General features: G+C 41.4%; 1 protein-coding gene across 2 annotated transcripts in view; it reads left to right on the forward strand.

The window, feature by feature from the left end:
* GADL1 (glutamate decarboxylase like 1) overlaps nucleotides 1-21,176 on the forward strand; it is a 131,827-nt gene that overhangs the window by 38,017 nt on the left and 72,634 nt on the right. The window contains exons 1-2 of one of the 2 annotated variants that reach the window (XM_055709955.1): nucleotides 9,151-9,308; nucleotides 20,646-20,818. In XM_055709955.1, coding sequence (XP_055565930.1) covers nucleotides 9,302-9,308; nucleotides 20,646-20,818 — 180 coding nt within the window. In that variant the 5' untranslated portion in view covers nucleotides 9,151-9,301. Of the gene's footprint in view, nucleotides 1-9,150; nucleotides 9,309-20,645; nucleotides 20,819-21,176 lie in introns of those variants that run through there. The other variant, XM_055709956.1, reaches the window with a different exon arrangement.

The raw sequence follows: 21,176 nt of genomic DNA on the forward strand, positions 1-21,176 counted from the left end.
GTTCTGTGTGAATTGCTGCTTTCAAGAGACCAGTTCACATAATCCTAATATCTAATACCACTCCCAAAGTGTTTGATGGTGAAAGAAATAGCAGCGCACAGGCTCCAGTTCAGCTATTCAGTTGCGAATGTCTTTGCCAAAGTGAAAATGTGGCTGAAAACGTTCAAAAGCCCTCTTGTTCAAAGTTCTCCTATTCTCTCATCTGTTTACACATTGCCGTTTCTATACAGGAAACTCTAGGTTTTTTATTAGTATGCTGATCATATTGCAAAAGGTCTGCAGGTATCCATGTCAAAACTCTACTCCAGAATAAAGGCTGTGCTATACTCATCAGGCACCACACCTTACATCAGCGCCTTCCTCAGGTAGACCTGTCCTAGGTTTGCCTCAGCTCTAACAGCAGAAAGAGCTGGTGCTTTTCATGGATGCCTTCTCTGGAGGAAGTGGTCTTCCAAGTCCTTGAGCAGCAGAAACAGGGGTTACAGTGTTTCAGCAACAAGGATAGGTTTTTCTCCTAGTTAGCGGCTGGGACTTCCACTACTTTTGGCCATGTAACAACATGAAATGACTGGCTCATTCTCAACTTCAGTACTCCTTGTGGCAGGGCACTATGCTAGGTGCAGGAGACAGGAGTTCAGATCCATGCTCTCTCAGGAATGTCGTAGGTCACTTTCAGCAATGCATTGGCATTAACCTGGCCTTTCTGTACACTATTGCCTGTATGCAAGCTGGTTTTTTTGATCTAACAAAAGGATCTTCTAAAGTTATGTAAAAGCTGAGGATGCTCGGAGGAGTGAGCATAATTCTTGTCCAGAGAGGTGCTTGTATTTCTTGTTTATGTTCTTTGGTCTCAGAAGAGATGCTTTGTCACAAACTAACCTTTTTCCTCACTAGAAAAGAGTTGCTGGAGAAATAATCACCAAGGAAAAAAATAATTACAGACATTAGTGATACGCGCTATACTGAGCTCAACTCCCAGCCATCTGTTTCTTGGTCTTAAGCTTGAGTCTGCACGGCCAGCTTGTTGCACAACATTGCCTATTTGCAGCCGATGACGTAGTTTAGTGCTGTGAAAGCTGTATGAAAACCAGATATATCAGGACAGACTCAAATTGCAGTTGAATGTGTTTCCATTGGAAGTACTGGGTCGCTTTACTTTCTGCATGGGGGCCTAGATATTAAAACTGCTTCCAATTATCACAATAACAATGTTTGGCATAGCTGTGCTTTTTAACCAACAGTGTACAGACAAAGGGGCCATTGAAATACTTAATTTCTGCCTCCGCTAGCATGAAAGAGCCAACATAGGAGAGAAGTGCATTCTTGTTTCGTATAGCTAATACTGTCCTGAAAAAGTTGGTCCTCTCTGTGTTGCTGCTTTATTTCTCCTGGAAGACAGAGAAGTAGTAAGCCACTTAACTGAAACCTGCTCTCTAATCTACATGCAGTATTTACACTGTTTAAAACATTTTACCATTAAAAAATACTTGGTTCTGGGTGTGGGATGGTGATATCTCTTTGCTCTTTTCCTGTGCCTAGTCTCCATATCCCAGCTATGATATCAACTATTATAGTCCCTGCATACAGCAATTTCATTTTACCTTGGAGTTCTTTAGTCATAACAGGTCTTTGCACAAATACAAAGAATAGTGCTCATTGCAGTGAAATTGTACAAGGTCACATCAGATATGAAGATGGCTTGAAGAAACCTTTTTTTGTCCCCAAATGCAGTTTCATGATGCTCAGTGTACATTGTACACAGAATTCTACATTTGCCATGCAAGTGAGTGTTGCGGTCATTTCACTTGCAGAACCCACAGGCTCCTTTTTTGCTTAGCTCAGTGTGATTCTGAAATTGTCTTGCTGCTTTGCATCCTTTTGAATATTATATGGTCCCTGGCCGTTGTTTTGCAACAGGAAAGAATTAATACACAATCTGTCTTGAAATGATATAAACTTCATTCTTTTCCTGAAGTTTAGAGAGACAGGAATCTCATGCATTAGCTCTTCTTACTTAACATGGTTACGTGCTCTGGAAGACGATGCAGATGTGTTCCATTTACACTCTGCAGTATCTGCATCTGCTTCCCTACAGTGCCACATAATGTCCTGCATTGGATGGAGTGTTAGACCTTTCTGAGTGCATTTCTCGGGCTCATGTTTCCTTCTGGTGGCTGCAAGTTACAAAGGACAGAGATCCTGATTCTAGAAACAATATTCATGCCTTTTATTTTATGGCATGCTAATTACAACAATTACAGCTTTTGCCATAAAGGTATTTCAGGATGGCAAATACTTAGCCTCCTCAAAATTTCCTAGTTTTTATTCTTTTGGAAAATCACAAGAGATTTTTTTTCAAGTGGGGAACAAACATGCAAGCTATTTCATGTTGACAACCAGGTATGTAGCATTTTCTTAAGATTCCTGACACTACAAAAATGTGCAAGTGGAGCATTTCACCTCTATTGTTGTGCTTTTCAGAGTTTATTGTCCCAAAAACACCTAATAAAACCTGACTCAAAAGTATCTGTAGAAGATTTAGGAAAAGAACCATTATGGGATAATCTAATTGATGCAGCTGATTGATGAGCAAACCTCTGTCATTTAACTAATTGCATCTTCAACTTTTGTAACCCTCATACATGGATTTTATCTCCTAACTTCCAAGATAAACCAAGGATGACCTTTGATCTGTTCTGCCAGCACATACGATTGTCTTTTATAGCCCTGTGTATTATAGCACTCTGGCTGCAACAGTGTGTAGCTCCATGTGGGCCATGTGCCAAACACCCAGCCTTGAGGAAAAGTCTGCAGCTTGCCTTGAGCATTGTGTTACTTTTGCTGCTTTTTTGGCAATATCCAAACTTGCAAGTTTAAAGGTAGCTCATACATGACCACACTAGCTGCAGTGACCGCAGTAGAGCATTATCTGGTGTTTATCTATTTGTTCTCTGTCCCTCCTCTGTGATCCCCTTTCTCTTTTCTATATTTAAAATAGAATGTTAAGGTTCTTGCATTTAAAAAAAAAAAAACAAAACCAAAACCCTAATACACTTCTAGTATCTTTTTGTTAAAAAACACGGAGTACAGACACATAATAAGGATGAAAACACCTTGTTTTTATTAGCCCTTTTCCCCTAGGTTTCTATGTCTAGAACACAATGAAACAGGCAAATGTGAATTATGCTATCAAAAGATTTTGGTAATGTTATAAACCAATAGAATGAAGCTTGTGTAGTCTTTTCTATGTAATCAATGAGATATTGAGATAAAATTAGAGTCTGAAATTTGAAATATCCTCATTTATTTGCTACAATTCTTGAATGTGATTTCCTTATTGCTTCTGCTCCCTCTTTTGTCTGCCTGATTCAAACAGCAAACAGAAGCCCTGCTTTAATCGGTTGATCATCCTATTTTTAATTTGCAGGAGTGATTTAATCCCTCTGAATTAGAGAAGGGGCAAGCAAATTCATAAGCCTGAGTAATGAGATTTGTTAAGCATTATTTTATCATGAGGATCTTTCCTAGAGCACATATCTACCCCAGGAAAATATTTGATTAAAACATAATGGGTGAAACAGTATGCTGATTCCCAAATCCTGCAAGGTCCCTCCTCCTATGAGGTTTTAAATTTTCACCTCCCAACAAAATTAGCATTAGGGAAGGGAGATGACATGACCTGGTTTGCCAACATTAAAGGAGGATGTACACAACGTATCAGTTATTCAAAAAGAGTATTAAGATTTTGAGATCAGGCACCTTACGTAGTCTGTCCTTTAATAATGTATGTTGCAAGGGTTTTTTATTAAACATGGGAATATAAGTAAGATCTGTAATTATTATTGACTTGAATCAACGAAAGTCAGTCTTCAAAGGTTGTGTGTTCAAAGATCAGAAACAGTCCTGTTTGGACTACCCTACTTCCCCCCCCCGCCCCCCCCCCCCCCCCCCCCCCGCAAACGTAGATGCGATTTGATAGATTTAAATACACAACAAGGGTATTTAAGCTGGGTCTATGAAACCACAAAAGGCTTGCCAGCAATTTGAGCGAGTTTCCATTTAAGCATTAAGAATGGATAAAACTAGCAACATGAGGTTGTCACAGGCCTGAGCTGGATGTCCAGCCCAGGCCTGTAGTGGAGTGAGTGGTGGGATGTCATTTTAGTGCCTCTGGCTTTTTTAGGCAGCTGTTGTCTCCCACTCATCCTGGCCTTGGCATCAGCAGCAGGGATAGCAGTGAGTTCTGGTATTTGACTGGTCCTTCCTTGCCCTGCCTCCTATGGATGCAGAGGCTTTTGCTGTTTGTGGACTGCTCCCCACGCTTTCCTCCACCTAGACTCTTCATAGGATGTGTGACCTTTGGATGTCTGATCTGCTGCCCAAAAGAAGGTGTGGCCTATGTGTGTCTCAAGGGATGACATCTGATCACTTTGGTATGCAGAATATAATCTCCAGGAAGTGTCCTGTAACCATGTTTTGCTGCCTAAATTCTGCATTCTTTCTGCTGGCTTTGTTGTCTTTGCTGATGCCTTTAGGGTTCAAGCCTCACCTAGTGATGCTTTGTTGTTTTGAGCCTTGACGTTCTGAACAATGTGTTTTGCCAGCCAGCTAATGTAATATTGTTCCTTTGAAGGCATCAGATGCTGCAACTTGAGAGCCTAACTACTTCTTCACTTTACTGTATAGAATGATCAGCCTTCACCTTTGCTTGGCCTCCAGTAGCACAGCAACATTACTCCTCTAGGCATCAAAAAGGTAATTAATGCCCTTCAACCTCTTAATGCTTTTTCTTCCCCATCTCAGTTACCTGCACCAGACTACTAACGTTTGAGTTCCACAAGTGATGTTGATACCAATAGAGGTAACCATGACACTTCAATTATTAAGGCCCCAGGATCTGATTTTCACAAGCACAGAGATCCTGCAGCTTTTGTTTACTCCATTTGGAGCTGGGAATTCTTTGTAATTCTAAAAATGGAGCCCACAGCTTCTCCTGGGAAAAAGACAGAGAAAGAGCTGAGACCCTACTTTATGCACCTTCCAGGTTGGATTTGCAAAAGTATATGGTAATTTTGAAAGCTTCCATCTTTAAGACCATCTAAAGGGCCTGACATTTTTCTAAATAATTTCTTTAAGTCCAAACCATTCACAGGGTGTTAGGGTTTGCATGCCAAAATTAGGTAGTTCCAAATATTTGAGTCTCTTTCAGATAAAATGGCTTTCTTGTTTGGAAAGCACCCTTGGTTTCAATTTTGGAGTAGTGGAATCAAAAAAAAGTTTACATGCTATCTCCAAAATTAACTCTCCCTCTCCAACTGTATTTTTTCTTCCTTCAGTAAGGAATGTATTGCTATTCCAGTGTTCTGACTATTTGTTTACAGCCATTGGTTTTCTGCACAGTTTAGAGGAGGTTCCCCACTGGTTGAACAGGTTGCATCTTCATGTAACGAACTTCAGGGAGGGGGGGGACAGGTGATGTGAACAGAAAGGGCACTGAAGTGAACATTGCTATGTTAATTTTGTAAGCAGAAGAGAGAAGATGCAAGTTCACATCCTGGCAAATACAACAATTTAAAAAGAATGTTAGTTCATTAATGTTTAAATGCAGTTCTCAATAGTTTATGTGCAACATGATTCAGTTGTGTGGTCCTGGCTGCTTTCAGAGAGGTAGGTATTACTTGTCAGTGTCAAACCTTTTAGTCTTCACTGCATACCACAGCTCATTATGGGGGATCATAGCTTCAGGTGAGGTAACTTGATTCGTTTAAGCACAAGCTGGGCAAGAAATCCATGAATATTTAAAACTGATGTATATTTACTAGTGTAATATTGCATATAGAATTAGTTGTCTGGTTTGTCTGCCAGCATTTCAAAGCTTGCAGTTTAATTATCACGTTACCTAAGTCTGATGGCCAATGTTTTTAATGGATTCACGCTTCTGCCCTTTCCTTCAGCTTCTCCTTAAGCTCTTCTGAGCTCCTTTGTGACCCAGATGAATTGAAATCTTGTCGGCTTAGTGCACTGACAAATGAAAATAGGTGACTAATGTTGATTGTCTTTTGGTGTTTCATACTCTGCTTGCCAAAAACGTCTCGTGTACTGCTATCATTTAAAATCCTACACACCCAGGGTAGTCATGTTTTTCAGAGACTGATTGCAGTCAGTTGACAAAGAATATCATGTTGAGCAGATGCTCACCAGCAGCCACCCCTTCTTATGTTTACTTAGCATAACAAGAAATAGTCAAGTAAGACCACAAAGGACCATTTTAGTCATATGGTCTGATGCCCTCTGTATCCTATTTCATTAAATTTCACGCATGTACAAGCACTGAGGGCAGTAACCTGCATTTGGTGAAAACCTGTCTTCCAGAAAGACATCTTGTCCTGGCTGGGAGACATAAACCCATTAAAAATGTCTTGGTGCCTTTGTTATCTTGTTCCAGTGATGTATTGTCCACCTTAAGAAGAAAAAAACGTGTCCTTCATTTGAATTTGTCTGACTTCAGTTTCTACCACAGATTCTTTTTATGCCATTCTCCGCTAGATTAAAGAGCCCTTCAGAATTCAGTATTTTTTTTTTCTCCATAGAGGTACTTATATGCTGTAATCAAGTCAATCTTTTTGAAACGATAAACAGATTGAGCTCTTTAAGTCTCACAGCAGCATTTTTCTCCAATTCTTAAATCACATTTTCAGCTCTTAATCTGCTCGCTCTCCAATTTTTCAAGGTTTCTTTTCAAAACATGGGCAGGAACACAGTACACGAGATTGGTCTCATCAGTGATACATCCAGAGATAAAACTATCTCCCCTACTTCCTACTCCTCTGATGCAGATTAATCCTTCTTGTCACCAGTGTCAGTGTGAGCGTTTATGATAAATTGGTGACTACAACCCCTAAATCTTTTTCAGCAAGTGCCATCTCCCTCTCAGTACACAGCACCTACAATCTTTCAAGCTTGTTACAGTGATTTAGTTACAGTAAATGTATTTTGTTTGACAAGGCTCAGTTTGCCACTCAGTTCAGACTACTTCATGTTATTGCTTGGTCCTTATTAACTCTACCATTTCTCTCCTTTTTGTCTTGTTTTCAGACATGACCCCCTTTTCACAGAAACAGACCCATTCAATGAAGGTTCCTTACTGTCAGCTAGCTTTTGTCATCAGTCCTTTAGGCAAGTCTTAGTCAATTTGGCATCTGCTTTAATGACATCATGGGGTACCACATTTTCTTTCAGACTGTCTTAACAACTGAAATCATCAATGTGCACTTAACCAAATGAGCAATCTCATAAAAAAATCAGAGAAATGTGATCAGACCTGGTCTTCATTAAAAAGACTGGAATTATTGATATTAATGTCTTTGAAATATTTTTAATTTAAGCCAGGTATTCCCATTATTTTTTAGGGTTCTGATGTTGGCCCATATTTTCCTGTCATTGCAATTGTCCTTTTTTGACTACTGATAATAACATTAGCACCCCTTTGGAATTTCACAAGTATTCCAAAGTTTACTAAAACATGTGAAAGGGTCCAAGTAGCTATCCTGGAACAGGGAGTAAAAGTTACCTAAGTTTGCTTATAGAAGAATGGTGGTCATTCCTGTCTTTCTTATTACTGGCAGGCTGGGGCAGTTCTTCATAATCCCCTTGAGATCCATCTGTTTGTTTCTTTTGTAGTGCAGAAGTACTTATTTAACATATTTAGATGTTCCACATCAGCACAAAACTGCTTATGAACTACATTTACTGATGGGCCAGTATCACCACTGGGTTTTCTTTTATTCCCAACACGCTTAAAATGTCTCATTTGTCTTCAGCTCTTACAACCACAGTTTTTTTCTTGTCTATTAACTCCCCTTATCAATTTTTGATATTGTAACTTGTAATTTGCAGCAACTGTAACATATCATTTATCTTTGTTTTCCATTTTATTTCTAACTGCCAGCTTTGAGCTTTTATGGGAAAGTGACTGCCTTCTACGATTGCAAAATCATCATCTTTTGGCCGTTTCATAGAGTTCTTAAGAGAGCCCTCCCTTCGGTGTTCTCACTAAGTATGTTTTGCCATGTCAGCTCCCCTTCTTGTTTTTTGCAGTTTGTGGAAATCAGCTCTTTTGAAGCAGCAGAAATACATAGTTTTGATTAGGGTTGTCCTTCATTCACCCATGATGAACGCTATCTGGCCATGATCACTTGTTCCCAGGCAACGATGAACTTTTAATTTTATGCTATCTACCATTTTTGTCTAGCACAATGAGGTTCAAATACTTATCTCTCGCAGCATAGGGTAGCTGTTGGGCTACAGAATTACCTTCTGCAACTTGTAGAAGTTATTAATGACTTAGTAAAGTCTGCAGTTGAAACTAGAAAACAGCTAAGCTGGTTTCCTCACAAACAAGAAAGATGAGGATACTACGCATGAATAAATGTTTAATCCGCACCTGGGTATTTCACCAGCTTCCAAAACTCTTTGCCAAACTTTTAATCAGGCTGAAATTTTAAAGGAAGACGTGAGCTTTTGGGGGCTTTGGTGGTTAGTTTTTGGACACTTTCAGACCTTGCTGTGACAGCACTAACGCCTTTTAACAGAAAGCAAGCTTGTTTGCATTTTTTTTTTTTAAAGGCGGCGGCAGTTACGAGGAAATAGAGGGGTGAGAACCAAGAAGGCTTGTGTTGCGTTGAATGGGGCTGGCGTCCTGGAATCAACTGGAATAAGGAGGTCAGCCCCAGCTCGCTCGGAGGCCTTAAAAATAGGTCTCAGCGGCCGGCGGGCTTTGAGAGCGGCAGCGTGCAGGCAGGGCGGCGGGCCCGGCAGGGACGGCCTGGAGGGGCCGCCTCACCGCGCCTGCCGCCGCTCACCCCCGGGAAGGGTTTTACGGCGCCGGGTCAGGCTTTTTTGAGGTACCGAAACAAACTCTGTCACAAGCAGCGACAGCAGTGAACCCTCGACCTCGGAGTAAGGGCAGCGCCCGGGCAAGAAAAGCTCCCTCCTTGCTTAGGGCAGCCTCCCCGCCGCCGGTCCCCTCACGGCGGGCAGGGGAACCCTGCGGGCAGCTCCCTCCCGCGCCCGGCCGTGCCCCGCCACCCTCCCCCCCGCCGGAGGAGGCGGTGGCGCCGGGCCAGCAGCGCCGAGGGTATTAATAGGCGGCCCGGAGGCAGCAGCTGAGCGGCTGCCGGCGTGTGGGGGGAAGGCTGCGGGCGCGGCGCGGCACTGGACGGCTCGGCGCGGGAGCGGACAGGGCGACGCCGGGGAGGTGCCTCCCCTCCGGTCCGCACCTGGCTCCCACCACGAAGGCGAGATGGAGGGTAAATGCCGGCGGGGCCAGAGCCGCCTTCTCCCTCCTCACCCCGCACCTCAGCGGGGCAGCGGCCCCCGCCCGCCGCGCCTCAGGCAGCGGCCGCCGGCGCGGCGCCCCTCGGCGGTGCTCGGGGAGGAGGGGAGCGCCCCGCTCCCTGCCCCGCGCGGGGCCTTGGGCCCCTTGTTGTGCCGGCCGCCGGCTTGCTGGGGCTCCCGGAGCCTCCCCGCCGCCGCTGCCGCCGGGCCCGGGCAGGAGAGGGACTCCGGGGTAGAGGAGGGAGGCAGGGTGGGCGCGCAGGCACGGTGCGGGGCGGGGGGGGCTTCCCCAGCGCGGAGCCGTGCGGGGGCTGCTGCTGCCCAGCTCCAGAGCCGCGGTAACGCAGCCAGAAGGATGTAATCAGGTACAGAGTTTGCAACAGTGGTTATAAAAACATTACGATGGCACAGTATTTTTGTTGAAGTAAATGATCCTTAAAGACTGGTGTCCTTTAATTTTTGCTAGGCATCAGAATAAAACGGGCATGGCCGTACATACAGGGATTCGCTTTGCAGCAAAAGGCCCCAGGAAGGGAGAAGTTAATCCTGTTTTACAAATGTATTACCGAGTTAACTAGTTTACCTGCATAACAGGAAGGCCTTGCATCATTATGTAAGGAAAAAATAAAAGTCGACCATGTGTTTGTGATAGTTGGGAATGTGGAAGACCTATGGTTGATACAGTAATGAGACCTCTGGGGAAGCCTAGGAAGTGCAGAGACTGAATTGTGGTGCACCAGGTCTTCACCTGTGCCATTATGTGCAAAGTTAAGAAATTAATTCCTTGGGCTTGCAAGTGGAAACCAGTTGCAAAGTCAGAAAATTGTAAAAGCATTTGCAGATGGCTGCCCCCTTTCCTACAAGATCAATATTCTTGATAAGAATTTATCTGCTCCCCAAACTAGGAATCTCTTATGAAAACAAAAAAACCTCGGGCACTTTTTTTTTTTTTTTTTTTTTTTTTTTTACCCTAAGCATGGATGAGATGCTATGAAAGTTTTTACTCCCTGGTTGAGAAAGTCTCCCAGATGTTCAGTGCTGTGTATTTATGGGTGACCCAAGTCATTAGCACTCTACTGGTGGAAAATCTCCAAACAAAATAATGTATTTAAAGGAAAAGTCCACAAGCTTAGTATTTTAAGAACAGTGGTTCCGTTTTGATTGATTTGATATAAATTGAATGAGCATTGTAGAGTTACGTGACAATTCTGGTGTGCAGTAAATGTGTTCTAAAGTGCATAGTAGTTTAAGGCTGTACTGTGCAAGTAGCAACAGCTGTAGTATGTGAGTATCAAGGGCAGTACTGTATGAGTGACAGCAGGTCCAAAAGCTATTTGCAGCTTATCTTAATATCCTCTGCCAAGACAACACCAAGTATAAGCTGCTAGTGGTTGCTAAGACTGAGATCCTGGTGTTCCCCTTCAGCTGGGTAGTAGCATTTTTGTTCAAGTATTGCCTGAAGTATTCTACCAAAAGTCTAATTGCCTTTGTACTGTTAAGACAGAATGCATCTAATGAAAATACAATCCCTGCCTTTATTGCTGCAGGATTTTCAGTCTCTGCCTTGTTCATTAGTAGCATCTGTAACTTTTGCATACTTTTATCTCTTGTGAGGAATTCTTTACTTTCCCTGTCTTCTCTTCCCTTTACTTTTAGTGATTTGCTGTGGTGGTTTCTGTCAGGTTGTGTCTGGTGAATTAACTTCACATGGGTGGGATGGTGAAGGAGGTTGAGCTGCATTGTAGCCTTTTCTACAGATGGTGATCGTTGCTTTATTTGTGAATTCAGGTGATTTGGGATCAGGGGAAAGATTTTGCTCCTGTTATAATGAGCTGTTGAAGAAATGGGGCTCATTGGTTCTTGAGGTGGTAAGGTCTTTGCTGCCTGCTGAAAGCTGCCTTTTTTCCCCCTGGCAGTTGTGAATCCACAGATAAAACCAGGCCTTCTGGGCTGATATGTGCACTTCTCCTTTCAGTACTAGTTTTATGTACTCCTAGCTTTTAAGGTTATATGGGAGAACATCTAGGAGAGAGAGTCTGAAGGTACCTGCTTGTTGCAGCAGTAGCATTGCGTTTGCTTTGCACATCTGGAGCAGCTGGCAGAGTGGGTACAGCTGGAGCAGATACTTGGATGTGCATAGAGTTACCCTTGTAGTGGCCACTGTGGTGAATACAGCGGGAGTACTCTTTGGGGGTGACGCTTGGTTTTTTTCCTTTTTTGCTTTTGTTTAAGCACCCTTAATGTATCTGAAAGCAAGTGCTTGTGAGGTTCATCTTGCTTGTTGCTAATTGAGCCTAATTTCTCGCAGACCTTATCATCGTTGTCCACATGGTCAGCCTTAATGACTGTGCAGGGGTGAGTAGGAGGATTTTTTAGGCTATGCTCCCAGTAACGCAAAAGATAGCAAAATCCCATTAATGAGAGGCAGCCAAGTTGTAGATTCCGACTTCTAGCTGCAGAAACGGATCTTGACTGCGTATATCCTTCAGTCATTTGGCATGAGGTAGCATTCCAAGGTGGTTTTGGCACGGAGAAAGCCTGGATAATTCTGTGTTTGGATTAAAAAAAAAAAAGAAAAAAAAAAAAAGGTGAGATGTTTCCTTGTGGGGATAAAGGCTGAGTCTATTAAGCAGGATTTGAAGTAGTTTACTAGCTCATCAAGTACCACAGAGTTGGAGCTGGAAACCACAAGGGGAAGGGAGCAGCCAGCATTTATGCAGTATGCTGCTTTTTGACTTCTGAATTGCTGGCTGCTTGGTGTGTGTTTATGGTATGTTTGAGGTGTTACGTCATTTGAGTCTGCCAGCAGACTGGGGAGATAAGTCAGCAAACATATATTTCATGTAAGATGCTGCTGTGTTGCCATCTCAAACAGCTGTAATGTGAAGCATGGTAAAACATACTGGAAGTTAGGGTGACTTTAAAGCTCTGGTAATGTGACACTCGCGTTAGTATTTTGGTCAGAACAGAGGGACAGGATCTCTCCTGCATCTTAACATCTGATCTGATAAAAAAGATATTAGGATCTTTGCTAATATTATTTCATCAGAGGAAGGGAAACATAGGTTTGCAAGAAATGAAGTTTGCATCAAATAAAGGCATTCTGTGTGAGTGCATTTGTTATGCTTTAAAATTAATAAGAATTTTCTTGGCAGTTAATGAATGTTTAGTGAAGAAGCTTAATTTGACATTTGAGAAGTTCAATAAATAATTCTTCTTTCTTGATTAAGGCATCTTTTAAGCTGTCACTTACACAACCAAGAATTGTGACTTTTTAATGCATTGGGAGATCTTGTTGCATACTGATTCAGCAGTTATTGCCTATTAAACAGTTTAGATTTCATGTGCCTTAATTTTGCTGCCCTTGATTATTTTAAGCAGTCTGCTTTTTTTTTTAGACCATTTGTATTTCCATAAGCATTTATTACATATTTAAAACAGAAAAAATGGACCCATTGAAATACATGTCTGTATTTTGCTGACTTCCTCCGGCCCCCCACAGTCAGGTTTGGGACAGTCAGTCCTAACGCTTATTCCAGATATTTACAGAAAATACCTCTTCAGGCTTTGCAAAAAAAAAAAGTTAAATTTCTTATGTCCCCTTTTTGCCTTTTCTTGTGTCACAGACTATAGAGGTTGTTGGAGGTGTTTGGTTATAAAGCATTGATAGCTCAAGGATACTCAGCTTACATGGCTAAATTGGTGCCACTACCCCCACCCCCACCCCCCCCCTTTTTATTCTTCTGTCTGTGCATGCAAGTTATTTTAACATTAATGGGGATTATATGTGTGCAATGATGAAATAATAAATTTTAAAAGCAAATGGTTGTTGCTTTTTGGCCTGTCAGTGGCAGTTGTTTCTGTTGATTATTGTCAGGCTAGTCTGACGATAAAAGAGTGGCTTTGACCTGGTTGAAATGTGTGTATATCCATCTCTATTACTGTTTCTTGAGTATATGTGATCTTGCTTTTTGAGTTTTTTTTATTTGTGTGTTGTTTTTTTTTTTTTTTAAATGAAAAACTTGCAAGTATCAGCAAATAAAGGTGTCTTTGAAGAAAAAGTCACTGGACCAGAGGTTTTTCAGTGCCATAAATATGATGAAGAAAGTGGCCCTTAGTGACCAAGGTCTTTTGTCAGTGAAGTCGCAATAACTCTACAAAGTAGTTGGTTAAATCTAGATACTTTGGAAGAGCTTCTGGCTGTAAAGCTTGGATGTCTCTGCCCTTCGTAACATCTCACCTTACGTAAGCTGAAAAGCCTCATAAATATGATGTTATCCGTTGGCAAATGTCAGGGTTTCAACAAGAAAGGTTGTCTCATAAGCAGCTTGGCATCCCTCCACTGGTTACACTGCAAGAGAGCTTGTGTCTCATTGCACTTCTTGAACTCGTTTTTCTCAAGCAGACCTACTCCATTGTTCAAGGATTATTGAGCCTCCTTTGGGGCCAATGGATCTTGTTAAAAAGCTGTTACACCTGCCTGAAGGGGGAAGAGCAGGCAACAAATGCTGTATGTACCTGGTGTTTGGTTGCAGTGCTGATGCTCATCTCAGATGACAGATTAAAATTTTGGCTTGGTCAAAAAAAACCCAAAGCAGGTCATCCATCTTTTGCTTTCCTTAGAGGAAAAATGGAAGATACGAGTGCAGTCAGACTGCAAGTGGCGTGGGGCTTCGGGGCCTCTTCCAGCTGCCCTGCTGGGGCAGGGTTTACTCAGTCTCATTGGTGAGCCCTAGGATGCATAGCGTGGTCAGGTCTGTGCTTCAGCCATGCACCATCCAGGCTGCTGCCCTTGAAAAGGACTGCCAGTGTCTTCTGTGGGCACTTGCCAATGTGTCTTGTCACCCAGCAGCTTGGCTTCTTGCAGCTCAGGAGTGGTTTCACCAAAACCACATGGAAAAATCAAGGCAGGCACAATCTGAAGTGATGGATCCAGAGCCCTGCTGGGTCCCTCATCTGTGTGGTTGCTGCTGATCTCACCAGCAATGTTAAAGTAGTTTATGCAAGGCAACTTGCTACATTTTGAAAGTGGATTGAACTACTTTGCCATACATAATATGCTAATAAATTATGAATGTCTATGTAGAAACTAGTTCAGAGGACCTAGTGGGCTGTGAAGTTGCATCCCGTTTTACTGTGCACTAGCTTCCCTGTGTTGTTAGTAAATAATGACATATCTCAGAGCAATGTCGTTAACCTAAGTTAGTGAGCAGTAATTGGAAATTCTTTGTAGGAAACAGAAAATATGGAAGTGTTTATGATGTTAACAAAAAGTGAAAGTTGTTCTGTCTGTCACTTGAACGTAGAGGGAAAACTTCCTAAAAAGAAATTTAGGCTTTCCATCTATTGTTACATTTTAAGTTGCATTGAATCCCAGAAAACTCAGGTTTAGTAAATTACTGCTTTCTTAGCTGATTTTTGAAAGACTGGAGTTAAAAATTGGTTTTATATTGTGACTGAAAATACAGTTCTTGCATGAAATTACAGGCTGTAGTGGACTCTTAAGTCAAGTTGCAGGACTTACATTTGGAAAACAACCTCAATTGCATTTTCATTTCAGTTTTTTCCAGTGGGAAGCAGAGAAAGAAATCTCAAGGATTCTTTATATTCCATGTCAGTCACACTTATTCACCACTTCTGTCTGAACTTCGCCTGCTGAAGTTGTTAACTTTGCTGTCCCATGCATAGTGCCTGTGATTGACTTGTATGTTGCAAATATATTTACTTCCCCACAGAAAAAGGAATGTTCATTATCAATGTGCAAGTTCTAATTAAAATAAAAGCCGTTTTGTTTCTCAGATGCTTCCTGTTGTTGGGAGGTGTTAAAAATCAGAACATGTGAGCTGAGAGAATCTCGTTGGGGTCAGGGTGCTGTGATTTCCATTTCATTGCTGGCATCTGCCGTTTCTCAGTTTTGCATCAAGGTGAATTCCAATTCTCCACAGCCTTTCTTCCTAATTGGAAATGTTACCGCATGACTCATTCCTGCAGTTACTTGGTTAGGGCATTGAGAAGTTATTAAATATTAACATCAGTTCCTGAGGTTTGGCCACATAAAAATTCCTGATTTTTGTTTCTTAACGTTTTTTTGAAAAAACTGACAAAAGCATATTCTGCCTAGTACTGTTGTGTATAGCAAACACTGGGCACGCAGTGAACGGGTGCAATATATCATGCCACTCAGCTAATGAGGGTGATCCGCCAGGACTCAGGAAAGCAGAACCTTTCTCCTAGCACAGACCTTGCATTCTCTGTGGGGCTCCTCTCCAGATTTCTCTCTCTCCTCCCAACCTGTCCTTCCAGAATGGGAAACTCTGGTGTGGGATGGAGAATAGGACCCGTTTGTTGTACTGTTGTGGTTCAGTGCTAGCAGTGTGCTCCGAGAGTCTGTTGAGGGGCCTTTGAGCCTGAACACAAGCGCTTTTGTGTTCCTCTGGTCCTGCTCTGTGAAGGTCATGTCTGCATTTTCAAGTCGGAGGATTCTTGGGTGCGGGGGGCCGTTGCAGACCTTCTGAAGGGAAGCACCCAGCTTGTTCCCTGTCCACAGGCCGGGTCCATAAACCTGCAAAACAGGAACAGCTAGTACAGGCACAATTGCATGAGCCTTACGGGACCTGTGCCTACTTTTTTTTCATATGGATGGTCTTATCAGGACACCAAGTCAACTTATATACTGTATTCTAAGAAACCTGCATCTCCTCTACCTGGCAGCATGTCTGGGAGATCAGCTTACTAAGAAACAATGTATTTTGCTTTAAAAACCAGAGTGATTTTACTTCAGTCATGTGCATACAGAAAGCTGTGATTAAAGGGGGGGGGGGAAAAAAGTGTCTTTAAAGATCATGTATGCCAGGGGTCTCAAATAGCTGCATACTATGGGATAAGTTTGTGTTTTAATGCTTTGATACACCACATGGCACCACAGCAATCATTAAACATGGTGGTGTGGAGTCTTGACATTCAAGTTTGCTTTTTTTTTTGCTGGACACATTTGGAGAAAATACTGAGGTCTTCTGAAAGAAGAACCATGACTAGATCATACAGAATAAGAACTTTGAAATTCTGTTTTTGATTAATGCTGACAATTCCTGTTGCATTTGTTACAAAGGAGAAATCAGCCTTTGGCCAAAGCCAGCCTTTTGCATCTGCTCAAATAGTCAGCGGTGAACAGGATTTGGCTCTTGCATTCAAGCACAAGCTACTCTTTCACCCCCTTCTGTTCCTGCCTCTTTCTTGCGAGCAGTAAATCTTTCTGGTTATTTTATTCTACTCTCCCAAATGTTGTCAGAACATGCCAAGTACAAGGCTCCAGTTTCTTTCTGTAGTGCAAGAATTTAGCAGTGAAACTTTCTGTATGTTTATGGAAACACAGATGCAGCTTTTAAAATACTTGGTAGCGCTTACATAAAGATACGGAAACATCTAAAATAATGTTTATTTTTCTGTGCATTATTTCAGCTCCAATTGATTTGTTTTCTGCTGGGAGAATAACATTGATCATAAAAATGAAATGCTGGTTGGAAATCCTTAGGCTTCTGTAATAGAATATTTCATTCAGGATAAAATGTAAGAATTGCAGGCTTGATTCTGCCGCTGCTGAAGCCAGTGGCTAAATGCCCAGTTGCCTTCCATTGGAGCAGGATTGAGTCTTCCCTTTTGCAGAAGGATATCTTCAACAGTCAATAATCCTTAATCTCTGATTTAAAGCACTTCCATTTGGTAAAGTTTTAGTTGTTTCAAGCCTGGGGCCGTTTGGCTCAATTGCATTTGATATACTTTCTGAAAATCTGTTTTCTGAGTCTGCTTAGGAGTCTGTTTCTATATTTTTAAATAGAAAAGAGTAGATTTATTGCAGCCACATCTCTAGATGGTTTGCCTATCATGTTTGGAAACAAAAAAGGTTTGTGTGACAAGGTGCAGTTTCTATGAAGTGGGCTTCATGTGAAACACATTCTCTTAGTGCAATCAGGTGTCTTTGAGACAGATACATAAAAGGCCCCAAATTATTTAAAAATAATGTTTTGAGCATTTTTAAAGAGCCAACATGAATTATCAGCTTGTAAAGACAGCGTGTGTGTTTCTTACCTTGAATGCTGACCTCTGAGAAGGTGTTAAAAGATGTGCTATTTAATTTGGGTACTGTGACATAAAAAGCGAACCTTGAATCTTTCTGGAGTTTCACCTATCTAAAACATAATGAATTGGTCATAGGATCTTTTAATATACATGATAAAAAAATATTGTGGAAATTCAGATCTTTTTATGATCTGCTTTGTTTTCCTCTGCAAGGTTTTTAATCTACCAAGAGGAATCTTAAGTTTATTTTTCAGTAAAGAAGAGTTTGGAATTCTCATAAGAACTTACAAAGTCAGTTAGTTATAAGTAGATTAAGTTTCACAGGATTTGCAGTAAAATCATGATGTATGTATATCCAACAGTGCTCTTCCAGACCTGAAGACCTTTATCTTAGAAATTGTGTATTTTGGGGGCTTGATTTAGCTGCTGATTATGAAATAGTTGTTCCTATTAATTTCCAGTAGCATCCTTATGATGTGATCCAGGGCAGAATTTCTCTCAGCAAGTTCAGACTGAAACGGTAAGTGATAACCAAAAAAATATTGAAAAAGTGTTAAATAACTTCAAGGTTTATTATTTCATGAAATATAATGTGGTCTAAGTCCTGAACTGTTTGCTGGAGCCTTACACAGGTAAATTGCTGTTGAAATGAAGACTCCTCTCCCCCCCTTCCTTCTGACCCCTCTGCTTTGCCTTTCTCTTTCATAGACTATACCTGAGGCTCAACACAGATGCGTTGGGACTAGTGGTAGACTCTCACCCATTTTCTAGAGAATGTCTTCTTCCTTGGGCTCCACACAGTCTCCTATGGAGACTGTAAAACTGTGTGTAAAGGTTAATAGACCTGCTTCAAGTAGGGAGCTGTTGTTAGACCTATCACCCAGCCCCCTAAAGACCTGGTAGAAAAAATAATGTAAACTTCTGCTTTTGTTTTTTACGCAATCCCTGGAAGAGGTCATTATAAAGTCATGAAAGTATCCATGTAGTATCTGTGTGAAAGTGTCAGAAATAGGGCACCAACAGAAAGCTTTTGCACAGCTTTGGTTCTAGCAGACACCTGAGAAGTGGAGCAGAGGGAAAATAAAAAAGTGAGTTCTTTTGCTCCACTGTCAGTTCTTCCTGTAACCAAAGGAAGTACCAACATCTGTGCTCTGTGATAGATATTAATCTCCCATACAATTTTTTAGATTTTCCATAGAAACAAAACACCTTTGACATATGTGGAGGTGGTAACATCTCCAGGTGATGTCAAGGTTGAGATTCTTTTGTGTTTGTTAAACCCTAGTTGGTATTTAAGGCAGCCATTTATGCATCAAATAACTCTTAATCCAAAAATAGTCCCTGTTTTCTCTGCCCAAAGACGTGATGCCTTCCAATTCCTTGTTAATACCTGGTGTTTTGGGTTTTGTGAAGTTGCCCTGCTAGCTTGTGTTTTGAGAGAAAAACCTGTAAGGCTTTCAAAGCTGCAGTTTCTGTACGGTGCCTCTGCTGTGGTGCAGTGGGAAGCATGATGAGAATTGATGTCTTTGATGCCTATGATTTTCCCTTTTTGCCTGTTGAGGATTTAATACTGTTTACCTTCTTGTTCTGTATCTGTACCACAAGAACATTTATGCATCTTCTACAATAATGTGCCAAAGGCTGCTTTGTTCAGCAAAATTCAGTATTTTACCCCTTTGGATTAAAAATAGAAGTAATTTTAGCAATGCAGAGGCTAGGGGTCTCATTTTTGCTATCAGTATTATGGGAAGCCTGAGGTTCCATCTCATGTTAGAATTTTATCTTGTTTGTCATATCTCTCCTGATAAGTGAAAGTAAACTGAATAGCTTCTCTGAGTCATCAGTGAATAAAACCTCATGGGATTGACAGGGTTTCTTTCAATCAATGGACTTCAAAGTCATACGCTTTTCTAGGCAGAATTGTTCTTCTATATCCTCCTGCGCATGAGAAGCTGTAATTATGATAAGTGTGATGAATGTGTTAGACGGCAGTGTCTGGCAGTCTTCTGGAAATTCAGTTGTTTGTTTAGACATGTGAAAAAGCTACCTTTCTTCTGCACTTTATAACTGGAGCAAAAAGTAAAGCAGTCGATAAAGTTGTTTTGGGCATAGAACTTTCTCCTTCATACACTTTACCCTTCCACCATCCTCACTGTAGATGGAGAACCCTTCAAGGCAACGCTGCCTGGCTTCGTAGATCTTAGCTGTTCTAAGGCGCGATCAGTGGACAGATGCTGTCTGTAACCCAGATAATTTGGATATGGGTAGTTACAGCTTCTCCTTTCAGTGCTATACTGTTTCAAATGTCTGTTCCCTGATATCTCCAGATGTCTCACTTTGGCCTTTATCCTCATGTTGATTAAAACTGGAGTCCTGATCTTGCCATATGAAATCAATACATGAAATAGATATGTGGTTGTTGCTAACGGCTAGCGTCTTAGAAGCGTCCTGGATGTGCTTTCAGAAGTAACGTAAAGGGGGAAGCAGCAATGTGTTTGTGGAACACATCAGGAGAGTACATCTTGTAGGGGATGAAGGTGAGGGGGAGGAAAGAGATTGTCATCAAAGTGAATAAACAAGATAATCTGCACAGAAAATTACTGTAATTAGTGACTGAGGGCACTTAATAGGACAAGTGTAGACAGGAGAGAAGTACAGGTATGTGATATTGACAGCAATCTCAAGAGGTTTTAATCTTCACGGAGTGTAGGTCAGTGAAACTTTGCAAAGGACGAAGAAGGCTCAGAGCAATAGGACTGGCAGGTGGGAAGGAGCAGCATAAAGATACGGGAAATGAAGCTGAAAATTATTTTGTGAAAAAAGGGGAGCAGGAGGGTTGACGTATGGAAGGAAACATTTTCAGCTAAGAAAAATACCTATTATCTCGTACATTATTTCTGTTTATCCAGCTGTATCATGTTCTAGGCCAGAACTGTTATTTTCGTCTGTGTTTGGAAGATGCCGTGCCTGCTTTTGTATGCTACAGAAAGCAATAGATACCATACTGTAGGCTATTATTATCTACATAATAACAATCTAGATTTGAAGTAACGCGTCGGGGTTTTTTGTCTGTAAAGATTCTTCCACTAAAATCTAGGATTTTTGTACATGTGAAAAGTCCATGTGAATTTTTTCCTTAAATTGACTAAATCTTCAGCAATGAAAGAGTATTTCTTTAGTTGATGGTTTAGTTGTCCAGGCCTTGCTCTAACGATGAGTTATTTATCTTACAGTTGGTATTTGCAAACAGGAGATGCTCCAGAAGAAGAAGAATGCTGTTTTGGTGGATGGGGTCATCCTAAATGGTCCAATAATGGACTCAAAAGCAGGAGAGAAATTTGTGGAAGAGGCTTGTAAGATTATAATGGAAGAAGTCATCCGGAAAGCTGATGATGTAACAGAAAAGGTAAAGGCATAGAGTGTTGTTGAGAATTTGTAACAGAGATAAAAAAACAGTAAATACATCTAAGCTGTATTTTATTGCACTTTAAATAGCCTCAGAATTGCTTCTAGTCTGCGCCTGGCTCTGAAATAAAAAGACAGCCTTACAAATTGAAAAAGATCATATTATAAAACCTTTCAAGAACATAGTTAGCATGCATATTTGCCAGAAAATAATGAGTTTTTTCATCTCAGAGTACAATGGTCACTTTCTTTGAGATGACAAATGGGTGTAGTGTTTTTCTTGTTTGGAGCAGGGGAAGTTATTTGTTCGCTCCTCAAGGGCACTGGTACTGGAGAAGGAGGAACAGTAGATGTGCTTC

Source organism: Falco cherrug, chromosome 4 (assembly GCF_023634085.1).
Source record: "Falco cherrug isolate bFalChe1 chromosome 4, bFalChe1.pri, whole genome shotgun sequence".
NCBI lineage: Eukaryota > Metazoa > Chordata > Aves > Falconiformes > Falconidae > Falco > Falco cherrug.